At 36.6% G+C, this 19,501-nt stretch overlaps 1 protein-coding gene across 32 annotated transcripts in view; it reads left to right on the forward strand.

Annotated features, from left to right (window-relative positions):
• SULF1 (sulfatase 1) overlaps positions 1-19,281 on the forward strand; it is a 128,074-nt gene extending 108,793 nt beyond the window's left edge. For 19 of the 32 annotated variants that reach the window (XM_035563117.2, XM_035563116.2, XM_035563109.2 and 16 more), the window contains 10 exons: positions 953-1,169; positions 4,033-4,279; positions 6,067-6,163; positions 6,253-6,347; positions 7,066-7,131; positions 7,613-7,785; positions 10,796-10,938; positions 11,058-11,181; positions 12,121-12,154; positions 15,580-19,281. In XM_035563117.2, the coding sequence (XP_035419010.1) occupies positions 953-1,169; positions 4,033-4,279; positions 6,067-6,163; positions 6,253-6,347; positions 7,066-7,131; positions 7,613-7,785; positions 10,796-10,938; positions 11,058-11,181; positions 12,121-12,154; positions 15,580-15,742 (1,359 nt within the window). In that variant the 3' untranslated portion in view covers positions 15,743-19,281. The remainder of the gene's footprint in view (positions 1-952; positions 1,170-4,032; positions 4,280-6,066; positions 6,164-6,252; positions 6,348-7,065; positions 7,132-7,612; positions 7,786-10,795; positions 10,939-11,057; positions 11,182-12,120; positions 12,155-15,579) is intronic. The other 13 variants (XM_035563130.2, XM_035563125.2, XM_035563127.2 and 10 more) reach the window with 1 other exon arrangement.
• The last annotated feature ends 220 nt before the right edge of the window (positions 19,282-19,501 follow it).

The following is a 19,501-nucleotide window of genomic DNA, read 5'->3' on the forward strand; positions in this document are numbered from 1 at the left end:
GCAGACAAGCTGGAAAAAGACTCTGTTTCCTCTCATTCTCCCTCACTTGTGATATTCAGCACATGTACAATGTTGTACAGGTACTCCTTCCAGACTGCACCTTTTCCTCCCAGACTTGATACAAATCTCAAGACTTAGGGATCCAAAGGAGTTTATCCAAGTTAATTTATTTGTTTGCTGTCCCTGAGGTTTTTGCCTTTGCTCTTTTCTGGAAGTGTTTCCACCTGCTGGGTGGAGTGAGGGGGGTGCAGGTGTTATGCTTTCAGGCTTCTCCCTTCTCACAGAAAATATGAAGAGTCAGTGATGTTTTCAGGTCTGCATGGCATGGTTTGCAGGGACATGTGTTAGGGTGCAGTTCCTACCTCTGGCCTCTGGTAGGGAAATAAATTACATGTTAGAGTTTTATGTATTTTTGTATAAATCACATCTACAGTTTGTCGTTCTCTTTTCCAAGGAACCCCACAATTGGACCAGTTCTTCTTCATCTGTGGAGATTTTTTATTTTCCCCAGAATCATGTTAGAGATTCCAAGTTACAGAACAAAGAAGCAAAGTTTGTTTTTTCAAAGGGAAAAAAAAGAGTTGGTGAAAACAGCCCTGACAGCTGTGCTCTGTGGCTCAGTAAATTAAGAGTTTTTACTTGCTCCTTTCAGGGATGTGTTTAGTCTAGATACTCTTGATTTATACATCTTTTTTGGCTGGGTTGTATTTTATTTTTTTATGCAGATTTTCAGTGATTTCATTCAAGCTTATGTTTTCCTAGCATGGGAGATACGTTGAGAAGAATGAGTGAATTTAGTCCCTTAAAATGTTACCCATCTCAATCTGTTCTTTAAGGGACTGCTTAGTTTTTAAAGAAATTTGCTTGTCATATTTTACAATCCACCTGAAAGTAGCAGGGTTTTGAAAGGCTGCTGGGAAATCATCTTCACGTCTCTCTCTCTCTCTCGCAGAAGTGGCAGTGCACAGAGGATGCCTCTGGCAAGCTTCGAATTCACAAGTGTAAGGTATCTAGTGACATACTTGCCATCAGGAAGAGGACCCGCAGCATCCACTCCCGGGGATACAGTGGTAAAGACAAAGACTGCAACTGTGGAGACACTGATTACCGAAACAGCAGGACCCAAAGAAAAAATCAAAGACAGTTCCTGAGAAACCCTAACGCGCAAAGTAAGTGTTATTGGATCTCTCCTATGCTGAGGCAAAGGACAGGGGGAAAAGGCTCGCAGGGTGCTGGTTTACCAGCATACGTTTGTTTTCACACCCGTGTACGATGAATACATATGTAATTGGCAGTCAGGTTCTGCATAATTGCCTCTGTAATAACAATGATAGTAACTGAAGTTGTCGCTTACACCACAGCAGGGAATACTCCTTGGACTGGCTGTGGCGGCGATGCGCTGGTGCCACCTATCGCATTGGTGGCACACGGAAACTTGGTGACATCTGCGGCTGAGCCAGTGCCCTTATTTGCCAAGGCAGCCAAAGCAAGTGCTTTCTTGCATCGGTAACACTGAATTCAGATGCTGTCTGATGCTATCCCAAAGATATCTCTTACGTGAGGCACTGAAGTGCCGTGACTGCTGGCAGAATTAATTTCTGCCCAGCTGCAACTTTCAGGCAAGCCTGTACCGGGATCCCTGCAAGGAAACAGGTTAGATTGCAGTGTCCTCTAGTGGAGCGTGGGCTAAAGCGAATGCACAAGCAGGCTTCGAGACAGCAGCCCTTGGGTTTGTCTCTGCTAAGGACTTATACAGCAAAAGAAGCTGCTATTTTAAATGGAATTGGTATTTTCATCTATCTGCCCGGTAACGAATAAGCTATCTGTTCTGTAGCCATTACAGTAAAAGTGGACCTGGATTTCAGGGGCTTTGTTCAAGAGCAGGCTGCACGCTTCTGTGCTCGGTTCAGAGCACTGGACCGGGGAATGAAATAGATGGGCCTCCACAACAGGAAGATTGCAGAGACATGAGTTAGAAAAGTTAGAAGATGCTGCACAGATGTCTATGAAATAAGCAAATAATGGCAGTATAATTCAAAATATTTCCTGATTTAAAGCCTCCCCCACTCTGCATGCGAAGAATCCCTGGTATTCTTTGTACATTCAACCGCAATATTGTCTGTCTTAAGTTCTCTCATTGTTCAGACTAAATGCTGCCGTGACATAATTTCTTCCATTTGTTTAATATGATCTAAGGAACTTCACAGCGTGCACAGGCAGACCTCTGCTGAGAAGTCTCCATGTCACTGCCTGCTGGGGTGATTCTCAGACTGTGCAATGTGCCCCCTGGTGATCATTTCAAGAGGAGATACCTGCCATGCATGTACCTTGGAAAGAGAAGGGTTGCCAGGGTGCCAGCAAGGGCTCAGTAGGGATTGCAGCTGAGGGCAGTGACTTGGAGAGCGAAAGTGAGGAAATGGGAAAGGGACAAACAAGAGAGCATTTGAAGGGGCATCTGCAAAGGTCAATTTGTTATGCTTTTCTCCTCTACAGCATTTTTGCTCCTCTTCACTTCTCCTCCTCCTGCTTCTCCTCTTCTGCCTCCTCTGCCAAATCCCCTTAGTGCTCATCTGCGGAGAACAGAGGTGATGATGAGGCATTGTTAAGGGAAGGACTAGTTCAGGCCTCAGTTTTTAGATGACATTTGGATAAAATGCTTATGTACTCTAAAATCTTTCAGTCACTTGATTAATAAGTAGCATCATCAGAGACTGTTACAACACCAGAATTTGACCCATCTGATCCTATGAATCTTTCTTCATTATCTTATTGATGATTAATATGATTGTAAATCAGAAAGAAGCCTTGAAACTATGGGTGGTGGTTTTTTTGGTTTTTTTTTGTTTGTTTGGTTGTTTTTTTTTGTGTGTGTTTTTTTCTCTTTAGGAAGATAAATGTCTTCGCTGCATGACTGGGAAGCCTTTTTTTCACCTCACAGCAGGCAACCACTGAAATAGTTTAGAAGGACAGGGTGGTTTGAATGAAGAGCTGAATGAGGCTCACTATCTGCACTTTCAATAGATTCTTTCAGGAAAAGCTCAGTATGAGTCTCTCAAAGGCACTAGCTGAAAACTTGCACTAGAATTTATCCTATATGCCAAAGGCAGTACTTTCTTAGAGCTCCCATTTTATTCTGCTGTACAAATTATTACTAACCATTAGGTGACAAAAATATGCTCAGCATAGATGCAACAAATGGAAAGTGATGACCTACAACCAGTTTTTACAAGCTGAATGATGTATATTAAGAGCTCTTTGTGTTTGTGTCTAGACAGAATATACTTTGGTGTGGTACTGCCTATGGGTTTTATCAGATTGATTTGGGACAAGGTAAAAAGTGAAGGTGTTCCAGGCTGAGCCTAAACACAATTATTCCTGAACATGGCAATAAAAAATACTCAGAAGAGTTAATTGTCATGATTAATCTGACTCATATGCTGCTGTACTTGCAGAGTTCAAAAACTGTAACTAAAAAAGCTTTAAGCATGGTCCTGGGCAACCAGCTCTAGGTGACCCTGCATAAGCAGGAGGTTGGACCAGATGATCTCCAGAGATCTCTTCCAACCTCAACCATTCTGTGGTTCTGTAACCCTGTAAGTTCACTCTGATCCTACAATGCAGGATGTCTATGACTTGTACATATAGATACGGATGATGTATGTGTGCATAGGAGTATCTATACATATACAGATAATCCTGTGGTTTCTGTTTTGTTGTTGTTGTTTGTTTTTCTGAGTGTCTCATTCTAGGTGACTATTTCTGAGATACTGATTTTATTTGGAGATATATATTAACTGTGGCGTAAAGTCAGCCTAGCATGAAATGCAAAACTTGAAGCATTCAGAATTTCATGCTACTAATGAAAGTGCAGGCCCTGAATTATCAAAAAATAATTAAATAAGTTTTTGCAAAGCCACAGGAAAAATAAGCTGTTTTATTGAACAGCCTTCTTGCATTTTGGAATATGCTGGGTGTTCATGGCATGACTTGTAGATATGTGTATGCAACCATGGATGTTTCTTTCTTCTTTAGAATACAAACCACGATTTGTTCACACTCGCCAAACACGATCCTTGTCTGTGGAATTTGAAGGTGAAATATATGACATAAATCTGGAAGAGGAAGAACTGCAGGTGCTAAAGACCAAAAGTATCACCAAACGTCACAATGCTGAAAATGAGGAAGACGCAGAGGAAACCAATGGTGCTCCTGGTGACACAATGGTTGCTGATGGCACTGATGCTATAGGTCAACCCAGTTCTGTCAGAGTCACACACAAGTACAGTTGCTTTTTCTGGTTTTTGTTTTTGTTTGTTTGTTTGTTTGTTTTTTCCTTAAGATAAGGTATTTTTCATTTTCTAATTGTGATCTCTCTCTTTCATTTTTTAAATAAAATATTAAAATATAGTTCCCATATAAAAGAACTTAAAATTATCGTTGCAGATAATTTTAGATATGCCTGAGTTGTACTTGTTAGTAGGTGGAATCATGTAACTTTAATATGTGTGTTTAAGAAGGAGGCATCCAGTTACAGTTTTATCTCTGAGGGGGAGTAGGCATCTCTAGAGGGGGATTCTTTCTCTGTTTCAAAACATGTATCTTATGATGGATTAATCACCCCATGAAGCTGACTCTCCTGCTGTTCATTATAAAGTCTGGGCTACCGTCTTAGCACAGAGGCCTAGATTTTAGATGACTGTAATCCCACTCCAGGTGAGGACAGATTAGATCAGCTATACCATCTTTCTTAATACTTAATACTGTCTGTAGAAACTAACATTAGCTAAGATACATTAGATATGTTTATCCCTAAAGAGACCTGCAACCATTTTTCCATCCTGAAATATACCTGGATTTCAATTTTTAACTCTACCCTACATCTGAATGAAAAGGCAAATATTTCAAAGTATTTTTCATTTTAAAAAGCTAGTATGACTGATCTGAAGTCAGGCAGACACAGGCAGCAAAAATACTCTATTAACCTTCCTATCATGTTTAAAATATAAATAGTATTTCTCTCTCTCTCTCTTTTCAGAAACATCAAAGATAACATAAATGTTAATTTTGAACAAATAAAAATTATTCCTTCTTTACATTAATCATTTGCAAGCATGGCATTATTAAAGCCTCAAGTGGCTTTCTGGAAAAATGATTATTTCTCCATAGTGAGTTTTGACTTTTACTAAGTAATGTTCTCAGAATTACGGTTTGTGAGTGAGGAAGAAAGCATAATAGGAGAAGGTGGGAAGAGATAAGCATCTAAATCTTTCTGGTTTTCTTCTCAAAAATTTTAAAAAGGGTTCTGATGGAGCAGGGCCCCAAAAAAGGCTGTGTCTATAAAACTGGAATATTTCTATATTTATGGATGTTTTGTTTGTCAGCATGGAGACTTTGAACTTCCAGCCTATAGTCTGCTGGATTCTTAATCTCATTCCACTTCCTTGGACTTTCAATTATTCTTTTTTCTTGGTAGCACTATTTTTTCAAACACTAGTATGAATATTTTTGTCACTGCACTACTTTATTACGAGTGTTTTCTTTTTTTTTATTACTTATATGAACTTTTTGCTCTTTTATTCTTTATTGATCTTTATTAATTATATTGATCTTTACTCCGTTGACTATGTGTTCTATTTTTAATTATTCTGCATACTCATAAGATGAGTTGCGTTCATGTGGCAAGAAGAATATATTTCTCAGCAGCTGGTGGTTGAATGAGCACATTTAGTTAACAAGAGGCTTTGAATTCTGAACAGATTTTTAGTTCAGTTGCAATCTCATTTCTGATCGGATTAAAAATCTCCAACATAACATTGTCATTGCATTTTTGCTTAGCAGGCAGAGAGCATCTGTCATGGATAAGGAACTTTTTTTGATTTTGGAGAGAAAACAGATTGAAACAATTATTATTATTGTCAGCATGAGAAGATGTTACAGTGTTTATTTATTTCTTAACAGATTATAACAAAGAAATTCTTAGGAATGTTGGAAGAAAGAGAACAAATGGATAGGCAATTGGGAAACCACTGACCTCCTGTTTCTTATTTGTTCAATTTATATGTACAGATGTTTTATTCTTCCAAATGACACTATTCACTGTGAGAGGGAGCTGTACCAATCTGCCAGAGCTTGGAAGGACCACAAGGCGTACATTGACAAGGAGGTAAGGGATGTTTTGAAACCTGAGTGACGCCTTTGCTCTGCTACCTACCCATTCAAAGAATAATTCTGACTAGGCAATATTCTCTGCAGATTGAAGCTCTCCAAGACAAAATTAAGAATTTGAGGGAAGTTAGAGGACACCTAAAAAGAAGAAAACCAGATGAATGTGACTGTAGTAAACAGAGGTAAAATAGACAACATTCAGAATTAGAAGCTACACTGATCGATAAGGTTTAGATACTTCTGAAGTTTGGTTTGTTGTTTGTTTTCTTTTTGTTTGTTTGTTTTTGGTTTGGTTTGTTTTTGTTTGGTTGTTTTTTTTTTTTTGGATGGAAAAGAAAGAATTTAAGTACTATTGATATTTAAACCCATTTTAGAAACTCATGACTAAGGTTAGCCTATTCAGGTGTCATTTCTGTAACAGGGAAGGAAAGAAGCTGATTCATAATAGGCATGTAAATGTCTGTGCTCTGGATCTCTCCTGAGTAGAACTTATTTCTCTATTGACTTGAGAAGAAATCAAAGTTAGCCTGTTTCTGGAGAGGCATTCAAGTGTGAGGGTACGTATCTTAATTCAAAATAGCTGAAAATCAAAACTATCCCACGATCCAAATTTTAGTTAGATCCCTTTCAGGAGTAGAAAATACTCTTTGAAGATGCATGTACAAATTTTAAGATTAAATATGTTTGTATTCTGCTAACATATTGAACACAGCTGTAGCTTTACCACAGTCTAGCACAGGATCACTCACATATATATAACTTCTTTAAATGAAATGAAAATCGTGAGTCATTTTGTGTAGTTCTTTAAGAAAATGTCAAAGATGGTATGTTTCTGTTTTGTTTTTATGTTGAAAATGAATTGTTTCATGACTTGATATTTCTTAATAATTTTCAACGTAGCTACTACAACAAAGAGAAAGGGGTAAAGGCCCAAGAGAAAATCAAGAGCCATCTTCATCCCTTCAAGTAAGTTTGCTGTTATCTTCTCGCTCTCTCAGCTAGCTTTTTGGTGACTGGAGAAATATGTATGATATTTTTGGAGAGTGAAAGGGGTGAGATGGGGAAAAGAAAAGGTCATATATAGCAAGCTTTCACAAGAAACCTTCAGTAGTTTTGGACATACATATGAAGGCTTATGAATAATATTAAAAAGCCCTATTGATAGAAATGGGGGAAATTAATCATTTCAGAAGATGATTGATAAGCAATCATTAAAAAGATCCTGTTAAACCTAAATGCAAAAGCACATCACTTCTTATATTTGCTGAGGAGAGCACCTTGTAACTGCTGGGGTTGGAAGCTGTGCTGAAGGAGTCAGCATCCAAAAAGTCATATTCTCATCAGCTAATCTTTAAAAAAGCCATATAGACGTAAAGATTGCTAATGCTCTTCTTAACCAAATAGAAACTGTTCTCTGTCAGACATGCCCAACTTTTTCTCTGAACAGAGAAGCAGCACAGGAGGTAGATGGCAAACTGCAGCTGTTCAAAGAGAATCGCAGAAGGAAGAAGGAAAGGAAGGGGAAAAAGCGCCAGAAGAAAGGAGATGAGTGCAGCCTTCCTGGACTGACATGTTTTACCCATGACAATAATCACTGGCAAACAGCACCTTTCTGGAACTGTAAGTCTTGCTTCTGTGTGCAGAGGTGAACTAGGTTGTCCTCTGCTGTGTAATAGTTCCCACTTCATTTAGTCAGTCAGGTCATTATTTTGAAAAATGTCACTTAGCAGTGCTGCTGCTGCTATTCTGAAGTCTTAAGGAAGAAAGTCACCTGAGTATGCTTGTAATTTTTGTGTTGCATATTTATATGGAATTATTACAAGAGACTGTATGTGAAACACAGCAGAAGCAAAAAGGAGAGTTGGCCTGTTAAAAAGTAGACATTCATTACCAGCCACTGAGGTTCGTGTCATCTCCTGGTGATCAAGATGACCGAATATATTTGCTAGGAGTTGTGAGTCGTTAGCCTTGCAAGAGGGAAAGGAAAAGGAAGGAAAACCCTTTCCCTATCTGTATCCAAGTAAATTTGTGTATGCCTATATAATGAAACTAATCTAACCAATAGATAGATTAGCAGAATTAAGTAGCTGTGACACCGTGAGATAGAATTAGTGTGATAGAATTAGACATTTCCTGTACCTCATACACATTTTGTGGTTACTATGATAGTATTGTGATAGTATTGATCTTGTCTTTTAGATTTAAGGTATTAATAAATAATAATGTTATCTTCAGGACTTCAATCACTGTTATCCCTTGTTTACAGTTGTCTGAAAAGTTCTGAGCCCAGATTAAAGAACAAATGAGTTTTCTCTCACAAGATTGAACGAAACTCCTTACTTCATTTCCATTATGTTAAATCAAATTATTCACACATATTTAATGCTAACTACAAAACTGCAGGCTCTTTGGGAATTTAAATTTTTCAAGAAATACTCATCCAGGACAGATGACAGAGAGATACTCATCAAGCATAAACCACTGTAACTATGTTAAATGCATTGAAACTCTGATACTTTGTCCAGGCTGCAGGTCTACTCTGGGTCTCATAAAAGTGAGCAGAAGTAACAAATCCCTGAAATAGTAATTCTGCATGTTCACCATACAAAATGAATTCTGCAAATACTCTGATTAATTCTACTGAGGTTAGAGCTTAAAGACCATGTGCATAATATTGCTGAGAAGTTTAGTGGAACTTTGACCCTTTCACTACTGTCCTAAAAGTTTCTGCAAACCTATTTTTTCCTAAGAAAAATGTTCAGTCAGATTTTTTGAGGGGAGGGGGGCAAAATAGAATCATATAATCTGGTATTCAAGAGATAATGTGTATATCTGAATTAAAACCTTTTCCCTTTTCCTCCTTTGCTATGTTGTGGTTTTAGACAAGGGACTTATGACCAAAGATTTTGTCACAAACTCTTTCTTGTGACTTGACCTTTAAGTGAGGTAGCATTGTGTCACAAACCTCAGTACATAAAAGGTCTGCCTTAATTTTACCATTTTGATATCAAAGCCTATCATAAACAACTTATTGTGAAGAAAATACAAACACTATCCCTTATGAATTCTCCACATTATTCCCATTTTTGATATTCTAAAAAAATTTAAAGTCAGAACTGCAGAATGCTCACCTACTGTGTAAGAATAAAATCTTATAGCTAGAAAATATCTTAAGTTCCTTTAAACTTCAGGGTATATAGATAACAATCCTACTGGGACATGCTTCAACATTTCTAGGCTTTCAGCATTAACAAAACAACATTTTTCTCATCTTTGGTGGCAGAGGAGGAAAAGTGATTGAAAACTTTACTTACAAAAACTTGAGGATCAAATGGTGATTAAGGTACAATAATCTGACTCTGAACAGAAAATTTGCTAAGAGCAAATATAATACTCATTTCAAGAAAGATGTTGTCTCTTACTGATAGTCTGTTCTCATTGCACTAGAACTTTTGCTAATAAGATTTTTATGTGTTAAAAATTTCCTACAGCAGTTATATGCATGATGTTTGTTTTAAAAGCAACAATTAGATTGGTGTCTTGCTTTTTAGTTGTGGAGTAGCAAACAGTTAAGAAAAGTGTTCTCATATTTCTGTGCATTCTGGAAATGCTCCAGTAAGAGTCATGGGGTGAAAAAAATGTCCCTTTGATGCAGTTCATAACTGAAAGAAGAGCCAAGGTATTGATTCCAATAATATGGACGAAAAGGGCCAATATCGTTACTAGTTTTATAAAGTGTGTTAAACACATTAACACTATTACAGAAAGCTACAGAACTAATCAAATAAAAATCTAAGGCATATTAATATTTTATTATCGGAATTAAAAAGATATTCTTCTAAAACAAAGTGTTGTTATCAGTTTGTTTAAAACTCAAAAGGGATACCTTTCTGAGCCTTTTCCACAGGCAAAATGAGATTATAAACAGCCTTAAAAGTATTGTGATTTTGGGAAGAAGTTTAGACAACTCATTAAACATGTCATACAAAAACTAAATCATCTAATATTTGTGTTGACACTACCTATTGTCTCCTACTATTCTGTTGGTTAAACTACAGTTTATTGAAAAGAAATGAAAAGAGGCTCACCTACTATCATATTTGAGAATCTTGATATTGCACAAAATATGCAATATAAAGACCAATTAAAGCATATCTTGGTCCATATGTGATTTTACCCTAAAGTACATGTCTATGTTTGGTTAGCTGAATAGCTGCCCGTACTCTACCAAGCATGAGATCTTCATTTTCTCTAACGATGGCTTAGAGACATTAATCTCACATGTGACACCTGGCTCTCGGTGTCTTCAATCTGGAGTAGAATCTTGCTCTAGGTTTCCCCAGGTTGAAAAGTAAAATAAACCATATACAAATGAGAACAGAATATGTCCTATTAACTATAGTAATTGCTGTATTCTGCTTTCTTTAGGTATATGTTTGAGAAATTTGCATGTTAACAAAGTTTGTAAGTTTGTCCTCTTTTAGATGAGAATCTAATGTTATTCGAATATAAGATCTTTTTTAATTGATCTAGAATTTAAGTAAATAATCTGTAAATTTTGCTAGTACAAGAAACAAGCATATTATTTTTCACCTAAGCTAATAACTTTTTTTTTTTTTTTTACTTACAGTGGGCTCTTTCTGTGCTTGCACAAGCTCAAATAACAACACTTACTGGTGTTTGCGAACAGTCAATGACACCCACAATTTTCTCTTCTGTGAGTTTGCAACTGGCTTCTTGGAATATTTTGATATGAACACCGATCCCTATCAGGTAAACCCCTTTCCCTGTTACAAAATATTGCGCACTAAATTCCTCTATTGGTTGTTTATCATTATTTTTATTATTATTTTGATAATAAGTATTTTCTCCCCCATTTCTCTTTTTCTCAGCTGACAAATACTGTTCATACAGTGGAAAGAGGCATTTTGAATCAATTACATGTACAGCTAATGGAACTGCGAAGTTGTCAAGGTTACAAGCAGTGCAATCCAAGGCCTAAGGGACTTGAAACAGGTACAAGCAAAGTAGAAGAGGGTGTCTATTTCCATTTTATTAAGTTATTGTCATCTCCTCAATTGTATCCATGAAGTCTCAATCTCTTAATTGTTGCTCTGAGTAAATTGGAATGATCTAAATACACCATCCTGCATAACTGCATGACCAGAAAGCTTCTTTGCAAGTTTGCACAGGTTATTATAGACAGATATTGATGACAAACAACAACATTTGACAGAAATTCTGCAGATAGTTTATCACGTTATTTGCATGAAGCAATAACAAGCATATGCAGATCCTCTTACTCATAGCCATAACCCTTTTCTCTGTTGCAGGATTTATTTGGTTAGGTTCTGCCTCCCAGTAGCAGATGAGATATTATTCCGATTGCTCTCTGCCTGTATGACCAGCCTTGGGCTCTACACCAAACTGGGACCTAACATTGCAAATTTCTAATCATATGTAGCCTCTCTGTTTATAAGGAAAGCAGTATTTCTTTACAAGATTCTCTGAACACAAAAATAGATGGCATTTATACTTCATAAGTCTGGAATTCTTTGCACTTCAATTTGATTGATTGAAATTGTGTTTTTTTTGTTTGTTTGTTTGTTTGTTTTTTGTGTGTGTGTGGTTTTGGTTGTTTTTTTTTTTTTTCTTTTACAGGAATATTCCCTTCTATGTATTTTATATTGTTGCATCTTTGTATCTCTTTCTTCAGCTACAAACGTTTCTCTTTATTAATCATTTGGGGGTTTTATTGTTTTTTGAAAAACTATGGTTTTTCAGTTCTTTTATATAAAACTTCCAGGAAATCTTTATTGGACTGCAACTCTGTCTTTATTTAACACAGTACATTTCTTTTTAGGAATTAGATGCTGTGCATGGAAAGCTACATTGTGAATGGTTTTACAAGTTCTAAACACTAACAAAAGTTACTCTTGTATTTTCCTATATCAGGAAATAAAGATGGAGGAAGCTATGATCCACACAGGTATCCACACTTTTTTATTCTCCTCAGCAGCTTCTTTCCAAATAATTGCATGATTCCAGTCCATTTCAACTAATGTCTGTATCCTGCCATGTTGCACACAACCATAGCTTTTCATGCATGCCTTTTCTAACTACTTTACAGTGAACTTGGCCTTTGTTTTTTAGACCTACCATTCTGCATTTAACTTAGCTTATTGTCACAGCAAGACTTCATACAACTCATGTTCCATGCCTGTATTCCTTAGATGTTTACACAGGGAAAATAGAATAATGTCTTTTGGTTGTTTTCCTGTTGCTGCATTTTTGGTTGGTTTGTTGTTTTTGTTGTGGATTTTTTTTGTTTTGTTTGTTTGTTTGTTTCCTGTATTTATTTAGGAAGTCTGTACATATGCTTTTTAAATTAATAATAAATGTGCTTAAAAGGCTTTCTGAGATGTATGTACCCAAAGAGCCTAGTCAAACCTACATAAGTAAAGTAAAATCTTCTCACTGGCTTTAGAAATTGTTGGCAGATGCTGCTTTAAGCAAAAACAGTGCTCAGTTTGAGCAGCATGTGCGCAGAAGCCAGAATTTCACTGGAAGTAAGGCAGAAAGATAAGGCTCCTTTGGGCAGGGGGACCTATGCTTTCAGACCAGATCTGACATGCAAAACTAAATCTTTTTAAAAGGTTGCAGTATTTGAACTGAGGAAGGGCAATGGGCGAGATATTTTGTCCCTAATTCTCGAACCCAAGGTATGCAAGAAAGACTGCTGTTTACAACTACATTTATTATATGTACCTGTTTATCCCAGCTACCCCTCCTGGTGGAGGAACCAGTCAAACATAAAGCAAAAGCCTGATGAGACTGAAAAATCCCCGTTCCTAACAGTACTGCACTTGCTGTTCAGTAAGCAGTCTGTCTAATGTCACATTTTGACTTGATACCTTCTCACTGTATATCAGTTTTATACATTTTCATCTCCATGTGCTTTGGTGGAGTAGCTCCTGATATACATTGCTTGCCTGAGATGTAAATTGGGCCCAACAGGAGTATACAAGTCTACAGAAAACTTTTTTTCTTCACAGGGTCTTTTGAGAAGAATCCTGTCATTAGCTCCCAGCAGCCAGGGAACAATTAAGAGAATGGATTTCAGTGTTTTGTAGTTCTCCAATTTAAGCAGCTATTTTTTCCATGCAGCTAATTTCATATTTTCTCACTTGTATATTTTTGGGATGTGGGAAAATGATGTTTTTATTTGGTTATATCTCAGTTGCTTGCATTGCTTATAACAGCCTGGTGGGAACCAGTTACTACAGTGATAGAAAGTAATCCCTGTAATTATGCTTTGAAGTCTTTCATTAGAAGATGTCCTTGTAAACGTTCCTAATTTTAACTACAGAGCTAACAGAAATGGCATTTTTGAACTGCAGGATTTAATGAAATAGTAGAACACACAGAAATAATCTTTAAGTTATATCTTGTTGCACAGTGTAGTAATGAAAACATTTTAACTTCTGATACCGAGTCAAAAAGGTTATACTACTGGGATAAACGGCATGTATAGTATAACACAAGTGACATTGCTCAGTGCTGCTCCATTCCAAACACCCAGCTTCTCAATGTACACAGGTGCCTGGGTTCAGAATATGGTTCAACCCCTTTCCTGATGGATTTTTTTTTTCTAAACGTTCTTTTTTTTTTTTTTTTTTAATGAACAAAAAACATTTCTCAGGAACTATTAAAAGGATCTGTTAGAGGACCATTTTTATGTTACCTGCAGAGAAACCAGTGGAATAAGAAAGGAAAAACCCTATGCTGCCAAGCCATTTAAACCCCTTCCTTCAGGTTGCAAAATTTCTCAAATCAGATCTGCTTCCAGTTTAAAATGTCCTAAGTTAGTACAGCACTGCAGGTGTTACAAGTACAATATTGGGACAATGGGCCTGAATGAGAACAGCCAGTGTAGTGCTGTTTGCTTAATACATAGGGAGAAACTTTAGCAGGGAAGAATTTGTGTCACTTGTGTCCTTTGACATACAGACCGTGAATCCATAGAAGTGTTGATAACAGGATGTGGAAATCACAGTCTCCTCTTTCCTGCTTGTCCATGGTTTTTCAAAGCCACTAAGGAAGTGACTGTACCCACTTACCTTTAGTCTCAGTGGAGATACATCCACATGCTTATGTTAGTTTTGGGATAACACAGCCACAGATAGCATCATGGGACTCTGAGGCACAATAGTATTGGACAATGAAGTTTAGATAATGCTTGACTTTAAAAAAAAATCTGAAGATGTTTTATTATGAACAGTTAGTAACATTTTTTGTCTCTTTTGGGTCTGTGATATAGCTGAGAGATTCCCAAATATCCATAGAGGGAAACCACTGACATGCTGTTACTCAAATGCAACTCATCTGCATTTTCCTGCTTCATGCCTGTTTGTAATGAGATTTCTTACAGGAGAAAACCTTTTCTTTCCTCTCCCTTTCCCCCTGTATACTTTCATTTCAGTGGGAAACTTCACGCTTACTACTAAGTTGTGGAATTAAACTGTGAGTTGGCTTGCTCTGTCAACCAACATACAGTCAGCTCTACGACCTTAAGACAACTTTCCTATTTGTTTAACATGTATGAATACAAGTTACCTTTGTTCCATGCATTTAAACAAGTTATTTTTTTTTTCTGCTTAACATGAAGATCATGGAACAATTTCCAGTGCCTTCCCAGCTGTGAAAATCCTCACTCATCAGCAGTGAGACTGAGACTGCAGAAGCAGTGCAACATTTAGAGGGGAAAAAACAGATCCAATATAACGGAGCATTTAGTTCTGGCTCAGCCTTTGAGCTATGTTGTAGAAATACAGCAAGCTCTTTGCTGATCTGACTTCTTTGCTGCACAGCCTCATTGCCCCACTACTGAGGTTTGATGAGGAACCCTACTCCTCCACCCTTGGACAGACAGCAGAGGCTCTTTTGGGCCCAAAACCACCATCCTGGCCTCTGCTTTCCCCACACTGCCCTGGTCCATCCCCAGAATTGTTATTGATAAATGGCAGCACTGCTGTTTCAGTTTCTGCCATCATACACCAAACCACTTTGGCTATTGCTATTGACTCTTCCTATGGAAGTTTATTTTCCTACGCAGGCTCTGATTTGGCATATAAAAAAACAATATACAAAGCTGTCAATACAAATAATAACAAAGCAAAATTTAAATAATTTAGCATTTGTAGTGTAGTTAATCTCTTTGAGGGTTTGATGACTTTTCTGATTTTTTTGATGAATTTGAAATTCCTTTTGAATTTGATTAATTTTGAAATTCCTCAAAACTATATCCCTTCCTGTGATGTTTCCTACAGCCCTTTATACCTCTAAGCACCAGAACAGTACGACTTATTTCTTGAAATCTCTGCAGTACTTCATTATTTTTTTTGTTTGTTTCAGAAAACAAATTATTTATAATTCAACTTCTGAAGATGGTGCTCATGGCCATGCTGTGATTTCATTTCTCTTGTCTACTTCAGGAAAAGACGAAAGCAAGGCACTCTGTCGTAACTGTTCCACCAAATCCAAAAAGCTTGTGTTGCTTCCTGTGATAGGGAGTTAACCAAGTGTTTGTCAAGCCACTCTAGGCTGGCTCAGTAACTAGTACTTTTTTTTTTTTTTTCCAGCTATGATAAGTATAAAATGTACTACCATTGCTACTTACAGACTCAAGTCTGTGCTTTTTATGCAGACATATTGTCTGACAAATCTGTTAGATACTTTCTTTGAAAGCTTTTTATTTTTTGTGGGAAAAAAAAACATTTAGAAGATACTCTATGTATATTTTAATAACATTTTACATAATAGTACAGTCCTATAATTCACACCAAGTTTTTACAGTTTTTATTTCTTGTACATGCTCCGTGTAAATTAAAATGAATGTTTACAGAGTAAATATAAAAGCTACCTTTGGCTATCTTGTATTAAATAAAATGTGGCTAGTTGTTTTGCAGACCTTATGTCTCAAGCTATTTCTACACCAAATTCCTATGGGCTTGTTGAAGTTCTGGTCAGCAATGGCTTTCAGAATCAGGCTGAGCTATTATGTTTAACCACTTTTTATTCATTGCATCCTTTGGTGGAGTGTTTAGGAAAGGCAAATGGATTATTTGTGTACTGAAGCAAGTGTTCTGCCTTGAACTATCAGAGGGAAGATTTGCCTTTAAATGCCGTCACAAAGTCCCATTAGGCCAGATGCTACTCTATTTTACTCAGTCGAAGGATGCAGCAGAAGACAGGGGTTTTACCAGTGTGTGTTTAGCAGGAGCTGTGAACACACCTGAGGCCACAATCATTAATGAGATGACTGAAGATGTGGAGCATCTTATGTTTTGACCTACATATGCTACGCATGATGGTGCTTTCAAGCAAATGGAAGTAGAAAAGCACGTGGCAGCTTTGCTTACACTTTTACGCTGGTGTTCACCATTAGGCTTTATTCTTTCTTTTAACAGAGGACAGTTATGGGATGGATGGGAAGGCTAACCTGGCCAATTTCACTGACAACATCAACTGGCAAGGACTGGAAGACTTGTACAGTGTGAATGAAAGTTTATATGAATACAGATACAACTATAGACTTAGTCTGGCTGACTGGACTAATTACTTGAAGGATGTAGATAGAATGTTTGCACTGCTGAACAGTTACTACCAGCAAAATAAAACAGACAAGGCTAACACTGCTCAAAGCAATGAGGATGGGGACGAATCATCTACATCAGCCTCGGCGGAAATGACTTCTGCTGAAGAATCAAGCGGCCTGACTGACGAACAGTTGCGGCTCATTGTGCCAACAAACTTTGCAGCCCTAGCTTTGAGCACCGTGAATTTAAGTCAGGAGAGGAAACTTGAATTAAACAATGATATTCCTGAGAAAAGTAGTTTGAATGATGCACACTGGAGAAATAATCATCAAGCTGAAAAATGGAGAGAGGATAAAGAATCAGACCGTTTTAATATGGATTTCAGTGGGAACGGTTTGATAGAGTTGGAGTCCCGGCATAGCTTCATGCTACAACGCATCAGCATTCCTCAGAAAGACACTCATCAGGACAGTGACGCTATGGAAGATGTATTTGGAGACCAAATATATCTTCCTGTGAGGTCCAATGAACCCCTTGTTCATCAGGCTGTAAACGTATCCATTAGGGATTCACCTATCGGTACCCAGGAAAGAGGAACTTCCTTGAAAAAAAAGAAACAGAGTCTTACAGGGGAAACTTCACAAATTCGAAATGTAGAAGGCAGTGCCTCATCTCCACTCTCCTTGGATTAGATCAAGTGGCAGACCATTAAAAAAATTCTCCTTTTTATTATTAGCAAACTAATAAAGGTAATCATGACAACTGACATTCCATGTTCCTTGTAGATACATTTTGCAGCTAAATTGAGACCAGTTCAGTATTTGTCTACGTGTATTTACTTCATTCACGTGCACATGCCTTCACAGTGAATCTCCATACTGGAAAAAGAGTTTTCCAGCATTTTAATGAAAAGAAACAGTGTTAACTTTCTAAAGCAGTAGCACATTCTCTGTAAGCTAATATTATGTCTTTGAAGAGGATGTTCAAGTTATTTTCTCTATTTCCAAATGATCCCACCATGAATGAATGTTTCATTTCACCCAATCTGTCTGCATAATGTATTTTTGATAAATTATTTTAACCACTGGAAATTCTAATGTCACACTTTTAAGTAAAATAATGTTGCACTTTTAAAATCTGTATGCCATACCATTTATGAATCTAATAACTTACCTGTTCTTAGTTTGCTCATTGTCTAATGTAATTGTGAAACCAATAAATAGATTGACAGGAAAAAGGTAATCAGCACGGATTGTGGAAACAGAATTAATCTTATTTTAGCAAAAATATTGCATGTTTTTGTTACTTCATTTTTAATTAAATTTACTCTCAGAAAGGTATGGCTAATAATTCTTAACTGTAGGAGAATTTGTTTAAATTGGATTGTTTCCCTATATATTGATTATGTCAGTATTAAAAATACATGATTTTTTTTGACTTTTCTTTTTTTTCCTGATACTGGTAGAAAGGTTTACATACATACATGCTTTTGTCAGCACATCTGATTTTTACTGGCCTGAACAATATCTTGAAGTCATTCTTTTCATTTTGATCTTGAAATCATCATTTTCATTTTGATACTTAAATTCTTATTTTGTTTTGTTTCAAGAAGGCATAAAAGGGAATGATAAAATCATGTTAGATTTACATTATTCCAGATACAAAAGGCAAATGAGCTAAAAAGTTGTAGTTTAGATAATATTTGTTGTTGTATTGTTATAATTTTTTTCTCGAACTTTACCATACATTAAGTTTTATAAAGTATAATTCAAAAATTACTTTGAAAATCTGTACTACTAGAAACTTAATATCTTCCCTTGCTTTTTTTTTTTTTTTAATAAATTTCTGAATAATTAGCGCAACAACAAAAAAAAAAGAGAGTTACCTCAAACAGGTGTAATTCCATAGTGTCCAATTCATGGGAGTGTTTCCTATCTGTTATGTTTCCTAGTGTAGCGAGTATTTTTTGGTTATTGCAAGCACTGCAATTTAAACTTACATTCACCACATTGTATTTTAAGTTGAAACTTTTTACAAAGGAGATTCTTTTAGTAGGATTTTAATAATTTTAAGAAGCAGTCTTTTTGATGGACTCTGTACATATGTTAAAATTAACTAGCTCTTTATCTGATGTATGTGTTATGGGCTGATTGATAGAACAAACGTATTTATGGTCATGAATGATGCTATTTGTACATAGGTTTCAAGTTACTAGGATACAGACTGTGTTTTTAAATCTTGTATATTTCTGTGATACTTTTATAGAACAATTCTGGCTTCGGGAAAGTCTAGAAGCAATATTTCTTGAAATAAAAAGTGTTTTACTTTACCTGCTTCAGAGAAGTCCAGATGATCCAGCTTTCCTAGTAATTAAGACTTATTTTAAAAATATGTTTACAGTTCCAGTTTTAAGAATCCATCCACTTTCAAAGGAATGGGTAATGAAATAACACACTACATTCTGTTAGTTATAAATTATTCCTGGAGATTGTGAATAATATATATTTTTTGTTTAAGACATGCTGTGATTTATTTATTTTTAATCCCAATTCACCTGATCCTTTCTTCCTTGAAGTCAAGGCACCTGGCTGCACAGCTGGTGGTTCTCAGGACTAAAGCAGTACTATATGGTGCCATCCCCTGGTTCCTTCCTGCAGAGCTCTCCCTACAACAGCAAAGTGCAGCAGACTGGACATGTAGGGCTGTAGGGCTTAATGAAAATGGATCGTGGGTGTTCA

This window comes from Cygnus atratus, chromosome 2 (genome assembly GCF_013377495.2).
Source record: "Cygnus atratus isolate AKBS03 ecotype Queensland, Australia chromosome 2, CAtr_DNAZoo_HiC_assembly, whole genome shotgun sequence".
Taxonomy (NCBI): domain Eukaryota; kingdom Metazoa; phylum Chordata; class Aves; order Anseriformes; family Anatidae; genus Cygnus; species Cygnus atratus.